General features: G+C 38.0%; 2 protein-coding genes across 2 annotated transcripts; both read right to left on the bottom strand.

Moving 5' to 3' along the window:
* Positions 1–1,231: 1,231 nt before the first annotated feature.
* Positions 1,232–2,331, bottom strand: LOC116246217 (uncharacterized). Its single transcript, XM_031617972.1, has 2 exons — positions 1,988–2,331; positions 1,232–1,272 (listed from the first exon to the last, which is right to left on the bottom strand). The coding sequence occupies exons 1-2, from the start codon at positions 2,313–2,315 to the stop codon at positions 1,247–1,249; spliced, it is 354 nt and encodes a 117-aa protein (XP_031473832.1). The 5' UTR covers positions 2,316–2,331; the 3' UTR covers positions 1,232–1,246.
* A 13,953-nt stretch (positions 2,332–16,284) lies between these two features.
* Positions 16,285–16,917, bottom strand: LOC116245900 (uncharacterized). The gene is made up of 2 exons (XM_031617504.2): positions 16,550–16,917; positions 16,285–16,471 (listed from the first exon to the last, which is right to left on the bottom strand). Exons 1-2 carry the CDS (start codon positions 16,875–16,877, stop codon positions 16,449–16,451), a joined length of 351 nt encoding a protein of 116 aa, XP_031473364.1. The 5' UTR covers positions 16,878–16,917; the 3' UTR covers positions 16,285–16,448.
* Positions 16,918–20,942: the final 4,025 nt, after the last annotated feature.

Below are 20,942 nucleotides of genomic sequence, written 5' to 3'. Positions count from 1 at the left end.
ACCACTCATGTTGCCTAGTATTCCCATGTTAAGTATTGAGATACTATCATTGTGATCTCTTCGTTCTTGCTTGATTCTAGTCTCTACAAATAGAATTTATGTAACAGCCCACTCCACACCTGACTTAGGCCCTTGTTCGACAAATCCCATCCTGTTCCTTTGTAGTTTCTGTTCTAGCCTGAAAAGTGGGAGGAATAAGGACAGCCGACTATGTTAACAACCTTCTTTATAGGTCCTTGAAGACGTCCCTCATGCATAATCTTTAAGACATTAAACTTTTGGAGTGTTATCATTCACTCCTCTTAAAGCACACACATCCGAATATTAAATGTTATAAGAAGGAAATTGAATCTTACGCTAAAGCCTATCGACCTCATCATCCTTGTTATGTGTCGATCAAAGGATCCCAACATATTTGATCATATGAAACTTAACCAAATAACGCCTTTCAATTTTGTTTTCATTTAAGCAAAAAGATTATTAAACGATAGGTTACGTCTATAATAAATTAAAATTAAGGCGCCTGATCTTGTTGGTGACAAATTGGTTAATCAGCTCTTTACCTAGCAACTACGGCAACAAGCCAATTCCCAATCCATCAAACAAATAAATTCCTGGCAAATTAACTTTGTTCCTTATGGGGGGGTGGTGGTGTCGTAGGTATGATCATGTCGGGAAGAGTGTTGCAAATTAAAACCAAAATTGAATAAAATCGATTCAGCCGAATCAGTTTGTGACCCATCAAATGCAGTCCATTTTAGGAGCGTCGCTATTCAAATAATAATTCAAATAATAGAAATTCGACATATATGTAGGCTTTTTCTCGCAAATGTGAAAAAAAGGCAATTAGAAATTAATTTTCCCTTATTAGAAAAAGTAACCTTTAGTTTGTTGGAAAAAAAGTAAAAAATTTCAAGTTTGATTTCAAAAAATCTGTCATGGAATTTGGCATTACGGCCTATTGCTTTACTCAATGGTTCGATTCTCATTAGTGCCAACTCCCTGTGCAGTATATAGTCAGCAATGAGTTGCGGGCATAACCATAGATCGTAATAGGATCCTTGTCCAAAACCAATAGCATCCATTATGCACACAAACAGCCATGCTCATTGCCTTATTCATAAGATAATAGACAGAAGTAGAACAATTGATAGATCACGGAACAAAAGGCACACGAGTACTGCACATGCTTCATTCAACGCAAGAGCAGGCACCCACATCATTCATAAACGAAGCTCCTTCGCCATCAACAAATTTCGGGCAGGGTGTAACCTGAATCCACAACGTAAGAAAAATGAACACTTGTAATTAGTCATGAAATATACCTCTCAAAATAAAAAATAAAATAATGCTGGTACAAATATTTAGAAGAGTTGACATGTTCATAAATAACTAGTTATGAATCTTATGACTAATCAAAGGGGAACCTTAGGCAACCGGTTTTTGGTTCAAGTGATATAAGTGCTCACACCCCTTGTGCTGAGGCAAGGGATGAGCCATGCACTGATTGACATTCAGGATAAGTTCCAACTCAAACATGGATACAGTCCTAAGGCCCCCAGGGTTCAAGGTAAAGAGGAGGGCTTTGACTCTCAGTCGGACAGTGAGATTTCTTCATAAAAATGAAAGGCGAACTAGGGAATTAATTAACTTATTGATCAGAGATGGAGTGAAAAATGTTTTTTCATGAAGCACTAAATATATAGTTAACACATTTTCAATTAACCATAGGCCAGTTGCCCTTAATTTCATGGGGCTACTTCAGGACCTAAATTCACATAAGTTTCAATACTAAACTAAATGAAGCATATGCTCCACGTAAACTCCACCTCCCTCCATCCCTGCTACCGGCCCGTATTGGCAAAATTGAGAAGTGATCGAATGGTCGGGCACTTAGCATTGAAGTTGACCCTGGGGTATCAAATGACCAGAGCACCCTGAGCATTGAGGTAATGCGAGTATAAACGTAAAGCCTAGGAGTAATTACCAGCGCATTTGAAGCCGGCGGGAAGGGGATAGCCACACTTGCGGTCGACGCATAGAGCCAATGTTATATTGTATATCTTCAAGTCCGCAGCAGTGAGAGCTCGGCAGACACAAGGAATATCAGAAGCCATGACCTTGTTGCAGCAACTTGGACACGGCGGCCCAGGAAGTGGGTTGTGATTCAGGACGTACTTGCCGCAGACGGCTTTCAACTCATCTTTCTCCTTTTCGCAGTCCCATGCCATCACCTGGCCGGAGTTCAGCCCGCCTGGTACCGCCAACAAGGCAACCACAAAGATGCTCAGTACTGTGACAAAAGTCACTGCCATATCTCTCTCTCTTTCTATATAGCAAAGCTGTTCTGCTCTACCCAATGCATGGGTATGGTCTATATATACTCATCTGGACATGTGATGATGCTCATTTAGTCATTTTGTCGAGCACCCAAGGATGTGCTTACCTAGATTTTCTCTCATTTAATATATCTGTTTTTAATTTATAAATCTTGACATCGACGCTTTCTTGGTTAGTTCAAAATATCCTCACGTTTATTTTTGTGGAATTAACTATTAAGCTGTTAAAATTGTCATTTTCCCTCTAAACGACAACATGCAAGTATGTATAGCTAACTTCATGGACATATTTAATTTTCTTGCACTATAATTTTCTGGAATTAACTGAAAAATCGTAACCTAATTACTTTTGATATCAACAAAAATAATTAATTTGAAATTTTACTAAACTTGATCAATGAATAGGATTGTTGGTAGTTAAAAGAACTAAATGTAAATTATTACTATAAAACATTTATTTGTGTTTAAGGTGTTTCTGTCATTTTATCTCGAGAAGACTTGGAGGTTTAGTATACAAAAGGTCGTTTTTCATAAACAGTGCAAAATTTATGTGTATTTTTAACAACCATGGAAAGTCAAGAATGTTTTTTATTATTGCAAAATTTTTAGGCATTTTTTTTAAATCACTTGAATGAAAAGTAAAGTTTTCGGTTTGCAGGCGATTTTTAACAAGATTTTAAATGTCTCATACTTATTTAAGTTTTCTTATGGAGTCCTGACTTCAGCTAACAACCATATTAGGTACGTCCTTTGTCTATGAGACCAAAAGTGGATCTTGAAAATTTGTATACTTTAAAAATACTAAAATGCTCCTCTGGTAAAACATGAAAACATGGCTTCCAAAGGAAGGAGGATAATATGAAAAGTCCTTTAAGCTCACACAAACAAGTTCACAAACATGGATCTTTTATCATTTGTAAGCGTGCAATCACATACAACGTTTACTTGCACTCTATTTTCTCGTGCCGTGCAACGAGCATTGTTTAACGTGATGAAGAGGCCGGATTGATTCACATAACGTCTATTTTAGTTTTCTGACTTAAAAACAGATAGATGCAGAGGAACAAAGAAACTAATAAAACCAAAATTAGTGTCTTGCCATCATTTTCGTGTGAGTGCACACTGGTTTTATGGTGCTGTTCTTTGGGTGAGCAACAAAGTATTTCATTCTATCATTCAGATAAGAGCCGAAGTCCTCATCCCCACTTCCCTCTTGTTTTTAACTTGCTCGAAAGTCAAAGATAGTCTCCATGAATCAACCAAGGACGATGTCGGTGGTGCACAGGTTGGAGCTTGCATAGCACATTAGCTAATGCATCACTATCTTTGACATTAGCCCAAGGCTGGTGCTTGGTGAATTGATCCACACTCATGTTTCACTGTTGAAGAATCCAATTTACTTTATTGTTGCCACCCGTTGGGCATATTGCCGTTCACTCCTTGAAGAATCCAATTTACTTTATTGTTGCCACCCGTTGGGCATATTGCCGTTCTCTCCTTGTGCATGTTTTAGAAACTATCATAGTTTCTTTTATTGTATTGCCTTGTGAGAAAGCCTTCCACATTCGTTAGGCATTTTGGTGGAAGCTCTTATATATCACGTGTATTGCCTTGGGCCCAAAAATAATGAAAAATACAAAGCGAACTGTGGAGCCTTTGTCGTGGATGTAGGTCTGAGCAGACCGAACCACGTTAAATCTTGCTTGTTTCTTGCTCCTCTTTCTTTCTACATGGTATCAGAGCAGGTGTACCTCTAAATTCTGAAACTGCGCCAGATTCCGACGATCGGCACTGTCAACTCCGGTCGCGGTTTTGGTCAAGCATAGACTCATTGGAATCGTCTGCATATGAGGATTCTTCCTGCAAAATTTCAGTTTTTTTCATTTTACAGTACCTGTGAAATCTGAAACTGCACCAGATTCCGGTGACCCGCGCTGCCTGCTCCGGCGGCGGTTTGGGTCGAGCATAGGCTCGTGGGAAGCGCCTGTATCTGAGGAATCTCCACACAAAATTTCAGATTTTTTGGAGCAGCGGTGAAGGAGGTATGAATTTTTGATTGACCGCCTGTCACTGGAGTGCTTCCTGCAACTTCAGGTCCAGGCGTGACTTTCTCTGGGGCGCGTTTTTTATTGGAGTCGAATAAGAAGCTGTGCCTAGTGGCATTGGATTTCGGCACATGTCTAGTATTTTTGATATAAATTTCAGAATTTTTGGATAACTCTATAAGCAGCTGCTGAATTTACAAGTGCCGAGGGTTTGACTGCAAATTCTTGCTAGAGAGAACCTCAACTGCGTGATTCTCTATTCTTCATTTGCGGCCTCCTGTTTCACAGCAGATTCATGGCAGGAAATAGCTTGTCTACACCAAACCAGTGGTCAGACTCTACAATGGAGAGAATAGTTGTTCAAGATCAGGTACCAAATACCAAAATCACTTCTACTCTACTAGATGGAAGAAATTATTTATCGTGGTCTAGATCTGTTACATTATATATGAGTGGTAGATCAAAGTTGGGTTATATTGATGGAGAAATTATTCAACCACATGAAACTGATGCACGTTTTAAGGTATGAAAATCCATCAATGACACGGTTATGTCATGGCTTCTCAATTCCATGGAGCCAAAAATTGCTTGAAACTTTATGTTTCTGACTAGTGCTCATGATGTATGGATTAATGCAAAGGAAATGCATAGTGAGCAAAACAATGTCGCCCGCATGTATCAGCTATCATATCAAATTCATAGTTTAAGAAAGTGGAATATGTGTATTGCTGATTAGGCAAAATGAAGTGTTTATGGGATGAATATGACATATACACTGCATCATATAGTGATAATGCTCCATCGAAAAAACTCAGGCAACACTAAAAGACTTTTCAATTCCTAGCAGGTCTTGGAAATGATTTTGAACATATTCGAAGTCAAATTTTGCTCTCAGCCCAATTACCTTCTGTCAATAATATTCTGTCCACCCTTATGAGAGAAGAAACACGTCGTCAAGTTATGAACCCAGATACTCAACCAGAAAATTCAGCAAGTGAGGGTTCTGACAAAGTAGCGTTTCATGCCAATACTACTGCGTATGCTGCTACAATGAACAAAAGGGATAGTCAAGGGTCTTATGGCTATAAATCGAGAAATCAAAACAGCAAGTTTACTTGCACTTATTGTAAGAAGAATGGGCACACTCGTGATAGGTGTTGGACACTGCATGGGAAACTAGGAGCATCTCAGGGTCGGCGTCCAAATGACCTAACTGCTTCTGCTCAAGTTGCTGCCACAGAAACCATTGATGTAGCTGCTCAATTGAAGACTATCACCGAGCTTCTTCAGAATGTATGCAAACAAAAGGAGAAGATTGCCATAGTCGCCTCGACATCTAGTCAAGATCTTTCAGGTACTCTCTCTACTTACTGATGTAGCTGCCACAGAAACCACTGATGTAGCTGCTCAATTGAAGACTATCACCGAGCTTCTTCAGAATGTATGCAAACAAAAGGAGAAGATTGCCATAGTCGCCTCGACATCTAGTCAAGATCTTCCAGGTACTCTCTCTACTTACTCTGACTGGATTATATATTCTGGAGCAAGCGAGCTTATGTGTTCATCTACTGTAAATCACTCTAATATTAAGGATGTACATGAGAATAATTTTGTTGTTATTGTAGATGGATCCAAGGTGAGAGTTGAAGGTATTAGTAGTGTCAATCTCTTTGATAGTGACAAAAAAATTAATACCTTAATTGTTCCTAAGCTGTCTACAAATTTATTGTCTATTTCTAAACTCACCAAGGATTTGAACTGTGATATTATATTCTCACCGTATGATGTGATCTTTCAGGACAGGTTGACGAAGAAGATGATTGGAGGGAAAAATTACCAATGGACTATATGTGTTGGAACATGAAAATAAAGCTTTGATTGCTAAATTTGATAGTTTTTTGTGGCATAAAAGACTTGGCCATCCTTCCAATTACAAGTTGAAAGTTTTATTTCCTACATGTTATTATGATTTTCATTCGTGTGATGTGTGTCGTTATGCTAAGATGAGTAGGCCTCCTTTTCCTGAGTCTAATAGTGTTGCTGAACATCCATTTGATTTGGTATATTCCGATGTGTGGGGACCAGCCCCTGTGAGTTCTTATTCTGGCTTTAGATATTATGTTACCTTTATTGATGATTTTTCAAAAATCACCTGCTTAAAAATAAAAGTGAAGTTTTTGACAAATTTCAAATCTTTTTTAATATGATTAAAAATCAATACGGAGTGCAAATTAAAACTCTAAGAACTGATAACGGCACTGAGTTTAAAAATTCCATGTTCCAAAGTTTTGAAAAACAACATGGTATTGATCATCAGTTTACCTGTGTAGGGACTCCTCAACAAAACGGAGTAGCCGAAAGAAAAAATCGACATCTCCTAGAAGTCATGCGAGCGTTGTTATTCCAAATGAATGTTCCTCGAATTTATTGGAGTGATGCTCTTTTGAATGCATGTTATATTATTTATCGTCTTCCTAGCAAGCAACTTCAGGATCGTGCTCCTCTTGAAATCCTAAAGGGACGAAAACTCAATTTAAACCACATGCGAACCTTTGGATGTGTTGTTTTTGTTGCTACCCAAAATCAAAATTTAGACAAACTTAGTAGTCGAGTTCTTAAATGCATGTTCTTAGGGTATTCCATCTCGCAAAAGGGGTACAAATGCTATAGTGTAGAAGAAAAACATCTTCTAATACCTAGGGATGTGGTATTTAATGAAAATACAGCCTATTTTCCTCAGCCAGTGCAGGAGAAACATATTCAGGGGAAGAATTTATTATCTAATTCTAACATGTTTAACAATAATGGTTTTCATGGGGAGATTGTATTACCAACCACTAATACAGATGATGTGTTTACAATCATGAGAAGAAATTCAGACCCACTAGAAACTTTTCAAGAGACCAACACAGAAAATGCTACATCACAGAACCAGATTGATAGTCAAACTATAGATGATCAAAATGACATTCAATTCCCTTTGAGAAGATCAAAACGTCAAACCAGACCTCCTACTCATTTATCTGTCATGCTCACTTCCACCGACTATCCGATTGAGCATTATGTTGGGTATGAGAGAATTAACAGCACATATAAAGCTTATTTGTATCTACATATGAAGAAGCAAAAAATGACTTGTTATGGGTAAAGGCCATGAATGAAGAGCTTGATGCATTATACAAAAATAAGACATGGGATATTGTCACCTTACCACCTGAAAAAATGGTTGTGGGATGTCGATGGGTGTTCAAGATAAAACACAAAAGTGATGGAAGTGTTGAAAGATACAAAGCTAGACTGGTAGCAAAAGGATACACACAAACACAAGGCCTAAATTATGAGGAAACATTTGCTCCAGTAGCAAAAATGAATACTGTCTGAGTAATTCTTTCTATTGCTTGCAATTACAATTGGCCTTTATACCAATTAGATGTTAAAAATGCATTCCTGCAATGAGAGTTGAATGAAGAAGTGTATATGAAACTTCCTCCTGAACATCCAAAAGAGGCAAATGGTAAGCTTGTGTGTAGGTTGCGTAAAGCTATCTATGGTATGAAACAATCTCCAAGAGCATGGCACTATCATCTGAGCCACTTCCTAGAACAATACAATTTTGCTAGAAGCAATGCTGACAATTCTTTGTTTATCAAAAGAAAGGATGATCATCTTATTATTATTTTGGTCTATGTTGATGACATAATTCTTACAGGAACAAATGATCAAGGAATTTTGCAGACTAAAGAGCTTCTCCATGATGCTTTTGACATAAAAGATTTGGGAATGCTTCGCTATGTTTTAGGAATTGAGATAGCTCACTCGCACAAAGGTCTTTTTCTATCTCAACGGAAATACACGATGGATTTGCTCAAAACAGCAGGAAAGATTGGGTGCAAGCCGATAGAGACACCTATTGAAGTCGGTCAAAAGATTGAAATTACTCCTGATGAACCTGTCATTAACAAAGAAGGCTACCAACGCCTTGTAGGGAAGCTTATTTATTTAACTATTACAAGGCCTGATATAACATATGCAGTCAGTATTGCTAGTCAGTGCATGCATGATCCTACTGAACATCATTGAAAAATCGTCAATCGTATATTGCAGTATTTAAAGAAGGCTCCAGGACAAGGTATATGGTACAAAAGGAATGGTCATCATCCAGTGTGTGGTTATACTGATGCCGATTGGGCTGGTATTTCAAACAGAAAATCTACCACCGGTTATTGTATGTTTGTTGGAGGAAACATTGTATCTTGGAAAAGTAAAAAACAGAGTGTAGTGTCCAGATCCAGTGCTGAAGCAAAATATCGGGCTATGGCTACAGCAGCAAGTGAACTTACATGGATTAAAACTCTTGTGTCAGAAATTGGATTACAAGTTGATATTCTTATTCCCTTGTATTGTGACAATCAAGCTTTCTATTGCAACAAATCCTGTTTTTCATGAAAGGATCAAACACATTGAAATTGATTGTTATTATATTCGTGAAAAAGTGCAGAAAGGAGAACTGTTCACACCATATACAAAAAGCTCGGATCAACTGGCAGATGATCTTACTAAAGGTTTAAATCGAGATCAACATTACAAGAATCTCATCAAGTGGGGATGTACAAATATTTACAGCCCACTTGAGAGGGAGTGTTGAAGAATCCAATTTCCTTTATTGTTCCCACCCGTTGGTCATATTGCCGTTCTCTCCTTGTGCATGTTTTAGAAACTATCATAGTTTCTTTTATTGTATTGCCTTGTGAGAGAGCCTTCCACATTCGTTAGGCATTTTGGTGGAAGCTCTCATATATCACGTGTATTGCCTTTGGCCCAAAAATAATGAAAAATACAAAACGAAGTGTGGAGCCTTTGTCGTGGATGTAGGTCTGAGCAGACCGAACCACGTTAAATCTTGCTTGTTTCTTGCTCCTCTTTCTTTCTACATTCACAAACTAGTGACTGATTGCCTACTAGCTAGGTGCGGAAACAAGCTTATTCAGGACAGTTCCCTAGCATTGTATAGTTATAGTGAATTATTAGATGAATTGAGGTTGAGATGGTGAAAACAAACCCAAACTTTCGTTTTACAAAAAATGTTTTGAAGGCATTCTAATTGAAGAAAATAAGTGGGCTAGGATATATATGCTGCATCGTCTCATCTTATTATTTGTCAATAGTTGAAGAAAAAATACATCCAAGATCTGGTATTACCAAGGATTTAAAAAAACTAAGATATTCTTTTAGAATAGAACAATGCACTATAACAAAGACTATTCACAAGAAGAACCATGATCAATACCAAACAAGTAGGTAGACCCGTCCACTTGAAAAAAGCCTGTTAAAAGAGCTTTGTGAGTTGGACCCATTGCAAAACCAGATTGAGTTGAGTGCACTCAACAGATATGCACCAATGGGGATGGGGACATTTTTAATTTTTTTTTAAAATAATAGACATTTTAAACTTTTCTCAGTTTTTAAATCATTTTTACCTTTTTAAAAAGTTTTTTTTGTTATTTGGTAGGAGTATTTTGATCATTTCCACTCTTGTGCACCAAATTTTCATGCACACCCCAACCAGCTTCATTGCAAAACGCTATGTCACCTCTGAAAAAAGGTGTTTTTTTAAAGCATTTCATTGAGTAGGAAACTGAGGGAAGTTGTCGACTTTGCAACTGCCACTACTGAAAAAGGCTAGCTGTCGACGGCCATTGGAGATCATTTCAGTCTCATCTTCTTAGTTATGACTGTAGCCGTCGATTTCGGGTAATTCTTCGTCATGCCCCACTGATTTCACCTATTCTGCTCATTATTGACGTGGAAAGACTACCACGAAAGCTTCCAATATAGGAAGAATCTGGCCAGATGACACTATCAGCTAGGCCTTTAGACATAGAATATATGATCTACTAAATGACTCTATGGTTGCTCCTTCTCCAGCATGAAGATTCTAAAGAGGTTACGTCAGGTTCTTTCAAGCTACCATCAATGAAAGCAACCATGATTTTGACGAATTTCTTGGGAGCTGAGAATGGCGCTTAAACAAGCTATCAACGAAGTGCAATTAAAGTTTATGCAAGGTTGACAATGATGGGTGTCTATGTTTTTCGCGGGATACTGGACGATAAAAAAAATTAAAGTCCATTAATGAAAGCATTATAAGCGATTGTTAAAAACATCTCCAACTGTAGCTATGTCATACACTGTCGCTTATTGTCCAGTTACAGCTTTTTTTAGTAACACATATTTAATTTTTACACATCCAGCAATATCACCCGGCAGATTTTCACTCCCATATATATATATATATATATATATATATATATATATATATATATATATATATATATATATATATATATATATATATATATATATATATATATGTGTGTGTGTGTGTGTGTGTGTGTGTGTGTGTGTGTGTGGGGGGGGGGGGGGTACACATACACACGCTTGCCAATTTACATACACATAATACATGTCACATAATGTTTACCTGGCTGCTAACACGAAGCATCGAAATTTTTTTCTCATCCGATCCGATAAAGGACAGGAAATGGCTTCAAATGTCCTAATTGGACTCAGAATAAGGTCCGATAACCAAATCCCAATGATTTAAATGGAATATACATGAATAGAGATCGGATTTGATCATAAATTGGGATCTTACTCGTCGAAAACTTAATTGGGCATCAGAAATTCAAATCCAAATGCAACTCTGTATCCAGTTAAGAAAGATCTGGCGAGGACAACAACAGTATAGCTAGCAGTGGAAGAGACCGTAAATAGAATTTGGAGAGACAATCGATTCCAATATATTTGATCATATGTTCAAGCTCAAACAAATAACGCCTTTAATTTAGTTTTCCATCAAGCTAAAAGAATATTGAATGACAGGTGACGTCTGTAATAAATTGAAATTAAGGCGCCTGACCATGTTGGTGACGGTCTGGTGAACAAGTCTATATCCGTTAATTACCTCTTAGCTAGGAACTATGGCAACAAGCCAATTCCCAAGATTAATGAAATCGAATCGGTTTGTGACTCATGAATTGCAGTTCATTTAGGAGCGTCACAGTTCGAGTAACAGAAATTTGACCATTATGAAGATTTTTTTGTCGCAAATGTGAAAAGCAATCAACTAGAATTTAATCCAATATTAGAAAAAAAATAATTTTTAATGCTTTTGGTAAAAAAGTATAAAATTTCAAGGTTGATTCCGAGAAAGCAGCCGTAGAGTTTGGCATTACGGCCGATCGCTTCATTTTATTTACTGGTTCTACTTTTATTCTCGTCAACTTCCTGTGCATGCAGTGTATGGCAATAAGTGGCTGACATGACCATAGATCTCAACTGGCTCTTGTCCTAAACCGAACCAAAAGCGTTAGACCCATCATGGATACAAGCAGCCATGCTCATTCCTTTATTCATTAGCTAATGGATAGAAGCACATTTGGTAGATCACAGAACAAAGGGCACACAAGTTCTACACATGCATACTTCATTCAACACAAGAGCTGGCACGCTCACCATTCATAAACATATATCCTTCGCCATCTTCAAGCTTCAGGAAGGATCTAACCTGAATCCACAACACAAGAAAACTACGGACACTTGCAGTTAGTCATCAAACACGTGAACCTATCAATTTGAACTTGGTACGACAAGAGAATTCTGATCTGCTTTCAAAATTTTAGATAACCCGATTTGATTAGGAGGCAGGCCAAACAGCTTGTGCGTTTTGCCATACTGAATACGTGGTGTATTTACTTTTTCTCTACAATTAAAACATAACCTACTTGTTAACTTTTTCTTGTAATATACTTTTAATATTAAGAAAAACAAATTCTTTTACGAATATTTTCAAGAGTGACTTGTTCATAATGAACTAGTTATAAATCTTAAGATTACTCAAAGGGGAACCCTTAGGCAACCGGTCATTGGTTCAAGACTTCAAGTGGTAGAAGTGTTCACACCCCTTGTGCAGGGGACAAGAGAGGAGCGATGCAGTACTGGTTGACATGCAGGATAAGTTCCAACCCAAGCACGGATACAATGCTAAGGACCCCTAGGGTTCAGGGTGAAGAGGAGGACCAGAATACCCTGAGGGTCGAAGTAATGCGAGTGTAAACATAAAGTATAGGAGTTGAGAAGTAGTGCCGCATTTGAAGCCGGCGGGGAGGGGAAGGCCACACTGGTGGAAAAGGGTAGCAGCCAATTTCGTATTGAAAATCTTCTTGTCCACAGGAGTGACAGTTCGGCGGACACAAGCAATGTCAGAAGCCTTGGTCTTGCTGCAGCAACTTGCAGACGGCGGCCCTGGAACTGGGTTGCGTTTCAGGGCAACTCTTTTTTCTCCTTGAGGCAGGCCTCTGCTTTCACCTGGCCGGAGTTCAGCCCCCCAGGTACCACCAACAAGGCAACCACCAGCATGCTCGGTACTTTGATAATAGCCACTGCCATCTCTCTCTCTCTCCCTCTCTCTCTTTCTCTCCGCAGTAGAGCTGTGCTGCTCTACCCAATGCACGGGTTTGTATATGTAGACAGAGGTCTCCTGCCTCCAAACTGAGTTTTACCCATTGTGAACATGTGATGATACCCATTTTGCCGAGCACCCAAGAAAGTGCCTATCTAGACTTTCTCTCTTTTAATATATCTATTTTTAGTTTTTAAATCTTGACATCGACGCTTTCTTGGTTAGTTCAAAATATCCTCACGTTTATTTTTGACAATTGAAATTGTTATTTTTTCCTCCAAAAGCTAACATGCAAGTATAGCTAACTATGTGAACATATTTAGTTTTCTTGCACTATAATTTTCTGGGATTAATTGAAAAATCGTGAGCCAATTACTTTTGATATGAATAAAAATAATTAATTTTAAATTTTACTAAACTTGATCAATGAATACAATAGTTGGAAATTTAAAGAACTATATTTAAATTATTAATATAAAAGACTTATTTGTGTTAAAGGTGTTTTTGTCATTTTATCTCTAGAAGAAGACGAAGTTTAAATATACAAAAGGTGGTTTTTGATAAAATTTATGTGTATTTTTAACAACAATAGAAAGTAGGGGTGGGCATCGGGCCGGGCTGAGCCGACGGACCCAGCTCCTACCCTCCTTGCCCCTTTCCCCCCACCCTCTTGATTCTCCCGACCCCCTTTCCTCAGCCTTCCCGTCACCTTCCGATTGCAGCAACGGTGACAATGAGGGAGGAGGAGGGGGAGGGAGACGGGAAAGGAGAGAGAGAGGGGGAACAGAGAGGGAGAGGGGAGCTGAGAGGGAGAGTGGGACCAAAGGAGGGAGAGGGAGAGGGGGAGTAGGAGTCGGGCCGGGCCGCCGTCGGGCCAGCCTATCGGGCTCGGGTCAGGTTTTTCTCGGTCCAAACCCGGGTCCGATCGGGCCGGGATTGGAAAGTCAAGAATGTTTTTTATTATTGCAAAATTTTTAGGCATTTAAAAAAGATCACTTGAGAGAAAAGGAAAATTTACCATTTGCAGGCAATTTTTAACCAGATTTAAAAGGTCTCAAACTTATTAAGGTTTTTTTTATGGGTCCTGACTTAACCATATAACGTAAGTCCTTTGTGTATGAGAGCAAAACTGCGACTTGAAAATTTTTATACTTTAAACTACCAAAATACTACTATGGTAAAACATGAAAAAGTCCATTAAGCTCACACAAACATGGATCCTGTTTCTGAAATTTTTCCAAAGTTGTGGCCTCAAATGAAAATGTGACTTTGTCATCTCTATCCGTGCAGCCATACACGCATAAAGCTGTTTGCTTGTGCTTTCACATCCAGATGTCGTTACTTGCACTTTATTCTCCCGTGCCGTGCAACGAGCAATGTTCATCGTGATAAGATGCCGAATTGATATCACGGCTGTTTTAGTTTTCATAGTGGCAGAGAAACAAAGAAATTAATAAAACCAAAATTAATGTCCAAACACTCCCAAAGTAGGTAGACCCGTCCACTTGAAAAGGACAAGTTAAAAAAAAAAAAAAAAGTGAGTGAGCTTTGTGGGTTCGACCCATTGCAAAACCAGATTGCGTTGCGTGCACAAACGCAACAAATATGCACCAATGGAGGTAGGGGCGTTTTTTTATTTTTTAGTAGACATTTTACACTTTTTTTTTGTTTTTAAATCGTTTTTACTTTTTTTAAAAAAGTTTATATTATTTTAATAAGAGCATTTTGGTCATTTTCGCTCTTGTGCACCGAATTTTCATGCACACCCCCAACCTGCTTCGTTGCAAAACGCTACGTTACCTCTCAAAAAGGTGATGTTTTAAAGGATTTCATTGAGTCACTATAGAAGAAACAGAGGGAAGTTGTCGGCTTTGCGACTCCCACTACTGAGAAAAGCCAGCTGTCGACGGCCATTGGAGATCGTTTCGGGTGATTCTTCGTCATGCCCATCTGAAATCGCCTATTCTGCTCATTATTGCCGTGGTAAAACTCTCACGAAAGCTTCCAATATAGGTAGAATCTGGCTAGGTGACACCACCAGCTAGGTCTTTACTACGAAATGACTATATGGTTGCTCCTTCTCCAGCATGCAAATTCTAAAGAGGTTACATCAGGTTCTTTCAAGCTACCATCAATGAAAGCAACCACGCTTTTGACGAATTTGTTAGGGGCTGAGAATGGCTCTTAAACAAGCTATCAACGAAGAGCAAATAAAGTTTATGCAAAGTTGACAATGATGGGTGTCTATGTTTTTCGCGCGATACTGGATGATAAAAAATTAAAAATCCATAAATGAAAGCACTATAAGCCATTGTTAAAAACATGATGATACAACTTTTTTTAATAACAGATATTTAATTTTTACACATCCAGCAATGTCATCCGGCAGATGCCAATTTACATACACATAATACATGTCACATAATGCTTCCCTTATATACATTGAAGGCTGCTAACTCTAGGCATCAAAATTCTTTTCTCGTCCGATCCGCTTAAGGACAGGAAATGGCTTCAAATGTCCCAATCGGACTTAGAATAAGATCCGACAACCAAATCCCAATGATTTGAATTGAAAATACATGAAAAGAGATCGGATTTCATCATAAATTGGGGTCTTACTCGTCGAAAACTTAATTTGGCTTCAGAAATGCAAATCCAAATGCAACTCTGTATCTAATTAAGAAAGATCTGGCAAGGACTGGACAACAACAGTATAGCTAGCAGTAGAAGAGACAGTAAATGGAATTTGGAGGGACAATGGATCCCAACATATTTGATCATGTGATCAAGCTCAAACAAATAACGCCTTTAATTTAGTTTTCCATCCAGCCAAAATAATATTAACTGACAGGTGACGTCTATAATAAATTGAAATTAAGGCGCCTGACCATGTTGGTGACGGTCTGGTGAGTAAGTATATATCCGTTAATTAACTCTTAGCTAGCAACTATCGCAACAAGCCAATTCCTCGTTCATCCTACTAATAAATATTTTAACTTGCTTTCTTAAAGAAGGGGGTGTACGTTCATGTCGAGAGGAGTGTTGTGGATTTAAAATCAAATTGATTAATGAAATCGAATCAACCGAATCGGTTTGTGAATCATGAATTGCAGTCAATTTAGGAGCATTTCAGTTCGAAAAACAGAAATTTGACCATTATGTAGTATTTTTTTCTCGCAAATGTGAAAAGCAACCAGAATTTAAGTTCCCAATGTTAGAAAAAAAAAAGTAACTTTTAAAAAGTATGAAATTTCAAGGTTGATTCCGAGAAAGCAGCCGTAGAGTTTGGCGTTACGGCCGATCGCTTTTTTATTTACTGGTTCTAGTTTTATCGTCGTCAACTCCCTCTGCATGCAGCATATGACAATAAATGGCTGACATGACCATAGATCTTAACTGCTTCTTGTCCCAAACCGAACCAAAAGCATTAGACCCATCATGGATAAAAACAGCCATGCTCATTGCTTTATTCATTAGATAGTAGATAGAAGTACAACATCTGATAGATCACGGAACAAAAGGCACACAAGTTCCACAGATGCATGATTCATTCAACACGAGCTGGCAGCCACATCATTCATAAACGCAGCTCCTTTGCCATCTTCAAGCTTCAGGCACGATGTAACCTGAATCCAGAAAGAATGAATACCCTGACGGTTGAAGTAATGCGAGTGTAAATATAAAGGATAGGAGTCGAGAATTACCGCCGCATTTGAAGCCGGCGTGAACGGCATAGCCACACTCCCGGAGAATTCTGCCACCCAATGTCATATTGAACTTCTTCACCTCCGCAGGTGTGAGAGATCGGCAGACACAAGCAATGTCAGAAGCCTTGATCTTGCTGCAGCAAGTTGCAGACGGCGGCCCTGGAAGTGGGTTGCGCTTCAGGCAGTACTTGCCGCAGAGAGATATCAACTCTTCTTTCTCCTTACGGCAGGACTCTGCCTTCACCTGGCCGGAGTTCAGCCCGCCAGGTACCACCAACAAGGCAACCACCAGGATGCTCAGTACTTTGACAAAAGCCACTGCCATCTCTCTCTCCCTCTCTCTTTCTCTCTGGAGTAGATCTGTGCTGCTCTACCCAATGCATGGGTGTGGTTTATATAGACAGAGTCCCCTGCATCCAAACTGAGTTTTATCCACCATGGACATGTGATGATGCTCATTTTGTCGGGCACCCATGGAAGTGCCTATCCACATTTTCTCTGTTTTAATGTTTGTGTTTTAAATTTTTTAAATCTTGGCATCGACTTATATCTAATTTTTCTTGGTTAGTTCCAAACATCCTCATGTTATTTTCGTCAAATTAACGTTAATCTGATAAAAATTGTTATTTTTCCTTCTAAAAGATAACATGCAAGTATAGCTGCCTTTGTGAACATATTTAATTTCGTTGCAATGTACTTTTCTGGAATTAACTGAAAAATCAGAACCTAATTATTTTTGGTATCAAAAATATAATCAAGTTAAGTAACTAAACTTGTACAATGAATAGAATTGTTGGTAGTTCAAAGAACCTAATGTAAATAACTACTGTAAAACATTTATTTGTGTTAAAAGGCCTTCTTGTCATTTTACACTTTAAAATTACCAAATTACTCCTCTGGTAAAACATGAAAAGGCAACAGCATAATATGAAAAATGCTCTAAGCTCACATAAACGTGGATCCTGTTTCCGAAATTATTCTAAATTTATGGTCTTCAATGAAAATATGACTTCATAATTTGTGTCCGTACAATTATGTCTATTTTGTCGTGCCGTGGAACGTCTATTTTAGTCTTGGGACTTGAAAGAATAAATGAGCAAAGCAAATAATGAAACCAACAATAATGCCGAAACAAAATTATGCTTGCAAGCTGCACTTTAGTTTTGGTAAGTGGTGTTCTTTTAGGTGAGCAAGAGAGTATTTCATTGTTCAAATTTCATAAAAGAATCAGAGCCTTCAACCTTGCTTTTTTTTTTTATTATTCTTCATCATGGCGATCTAATGACGCCGATTCTGTTGCTTGCTGTTGTGGAAAAACTCTCCCAAAGCTTCAAATATAAGAAGAATGTTCTGGCCAGGTGACACTGTCAGGTAAGTCTTAAGAAATAGAATTTATGATCTACGAAACGACCATATGCTTCTCCAGTGTGCAAGTTCTAAAGAGGTTACATCAGGTTCTTTCAAGCTATCATCAATGAAAGCAGTATGCAACTGTCACTACTGAAAAGCGCCAGCTGTATCGACCGCCATTGGAGATCATTTCAGTCTCATCTTCTTAGTAATGACTCGAGCCATCGATTTCGGGTAATTCTTCGTCATGGCGATCCAATCAAGCCTATTCTGTTGCTTGTTGTTGCAGAAAAACTCTGCCGAAAGCTTCAAATATTAGAAGAATATTCTGGCCAGATGACACTGTCAGCTAGTTCTTAAGAAACATAATTTATGATCTAAGGAATGATCATATGATTGCACCTTCTCCAGTGTGCAAGTTCTAAGGAGGTTACATCAGGATCTGTCAAGCTGTCATCAATGAAAGCAACCGGTTGATGTTTTTGGCTGACAATGCCACAAGCATGACTTCATCTTGCATAGTTTTCCCCTGTTAAGTGTTGAGATACTGTCATTGATATTGCCATAAGCATCGCAGGTCTTCACGTTGCATGGCTTTTCCCTGTTAAGTGTTGAGATACTAACATTATATGTCATATAATGCTTTCCTTATACGCAATGAAGCTGCTGACTCTAAACATTAGCAATTTTCTCTTATCCGATCCGGTAAAGAAAAGGAAATGGCTTCAAATGTCCTAATTGGACTCAGAAACAGAATCCAGGTCCGATAAATAATTTGAATTTGAAAATACAATAAAGATTGGATATGAGTATGTGTCGTAAATTGGGATCGTACTCGTCGAAATCTTATCTTTCTCTCTACAGTAGAGCTGTTCTGCTATTGATACTCATTTTGTCGAGCAACCAAGCAAGTGCCTATTTACATTTTCTCCCTTTTACTGTGTCATGTTTTAATTTTAAAATCCTGACATTGACACGTGCCCAATTTCTCTTGGTTAGTTCAAAATGTCCATATGTTCATTTTTTTTTCAAAATAGCTATTAAGCTAATAATAATTTTTATTTTTTCCTCTAGAAGATAACATGCAAGTATGGCTTACTTTGTGAACATGTTAACTCAATTTTCTTGCAATATATTTTTCTGGAAATTAACTAAAAACTTGTAGCCTAACTGCCTTTGATATCAATAAAAATAATTAATTTAAATGTAACCAAACTTGATTAATGAATATAATTGTTGGTAGCTCAAAAAAGCTAATGTAAATAATTAATGTAAAGCATTTATTTGTGCTAAATGTAACTAAACCGCGTTGTGAAACAACTACTGTTTATCGTGATTGCTGGCCGAATTGAATGAAATAATGTTTAATTTGGCCTTCAAACTTAAAGAACAGAGAGATAAAAGAGAAACAAAGAAATTAATAAAACCAAAATTAATGTCGAACTCGAAACACAATTGTAAATGCAAGCTGCCTCTTTAATTTCGACATCATTTTTGTTAGAGTGCATACTGACAAGGCGATCCGATCTAGCCCATTCTCCTCATTGTTGTTGTGTAAAACTTCTCACGGAAGCTTCGAATATAGGAAGAAGCTGGCCATCCCCAAAACTGAGGGCCAAGATGTTCTTTCCTTTGCTGTTTTCTTACTGATGCTATACTTAAAGCTAACATGCAAGTATAGCTAAGTATGTGAACATATTTAATTTTCTTGCAGTATAATTTTCCGGGATTAACTGAAAAATCGTGAGCTAATTACTTTTGATATGAATAAAAATAGTTAATTTTAAATTTTACAAAACTTGATCAATGAATACAATCGTTGGAAATTTAAAGAACTATATTTAAATGTTTAATATAAAACACTTAGTTGTGTTAAAGGTGTTATTGTCATTTTATCTTTAGAGGAAGACTTGGAGGTTGAAATATACCGAAGGTCGTTTTTCATAAACGGTGCAAAATTTAGTGTATTTTAAACAACAATGGAAATTCAAGAATGTTTTTTATTATTGCAAAATTTTTAGGCATTTTTTTAAAAAAAAAACACTTGAAATGAAGGGAAAATTTGCCATTTGGAGGCGATTTTTAACAAGACTTAAAATTTCTCAAACTTATTAATTTTTTTTATTAACTTTTTTTATGGGGTCAGGTACTTCCTTTGTCTATGAGAGCAAAAGTGCTACTTGAAAAAATTTATACTTTAAAATACCAAAATACTACTATGGTAAACCATGAAAAAGTCCATTAAGCTATGTCACGCCTCGGCAGCCCACGTACCAGTACTGGTAAGCCCGTACAACAGTACTAGTACCGGTACCGGGGGTACCTGGTGGTACATTTGGATATGGTTTTGGGTCGAAACCAGATCCAAACCATATTTTAATCTGGAAAAACAAAAACCTAACGCATTTTGCATGACGCTCGTCTTATTCTCCAGTTCTCCTCCTTCTCTGCCTTTGTTTCTTTTCAAAAAGCTAAAGCTTCGAACCTATGTCACAATGGTACGCCCAATTGGTGGCGTACCACCTGGTATGGCGGTACTGGTACAGCGGTATGGCCCGGTACATTTGGATTTGGATTCGAGTTGGAACCAGATCCAAACTACATTATAACTAAAAAAAAGACTTATCCTTTACTTTTTTTTTTTTTTACTTTAACATAAGAAGTCTCGTTAACAAGATGAAACATTGATAACTTATTCCTTAGGAGCTTCTTTTTGTTCGCTTTTTTGTTACAACTTGTGGTTTAATTATATATAATAATTATTTTTTTGAATATAATAGTCGTCGTACCCGCACCAAGACTTTAAAAAATGCCGTACCCATACCCTCGTATCCGAACCCGTACCCGTACCATTGTGACATAGCTTCGAACAGAAGAAAACCTAACGTGGCGGTGGACGGCGACAGACGGTGAGTAGGCCGCCTTGGGTTTACTGGTCTTTTCGGCAACGTCGGTGGATGACAACTAGCAATGGAGCGGCGGTGGACGGCGAGGGCTCCGGAGGTGATGGACGGTGAGTGGGCCAGCCTCTGTTTCTTTC

This window comes from Nymphaea colorata, chromosome 1, assembly GCF_008831285.2.
Source record: "Nymphaea colorata isolate Beijing-Zhang1983 chromosome 1, ASM883128v2, whole genome shotgun sequence".
Classification (NCBI taxonomy): domain Eukaryota; kingdom Viridiplantae; phylum Streptophyta; class Magnoliopsida; order Nymphaeales; family Nymphaeaceae; genus Nymphaea; species Nymphaea colorata.
This window is presented reverse-complemented; position numbering and strand designations above follow the sequence as displayed.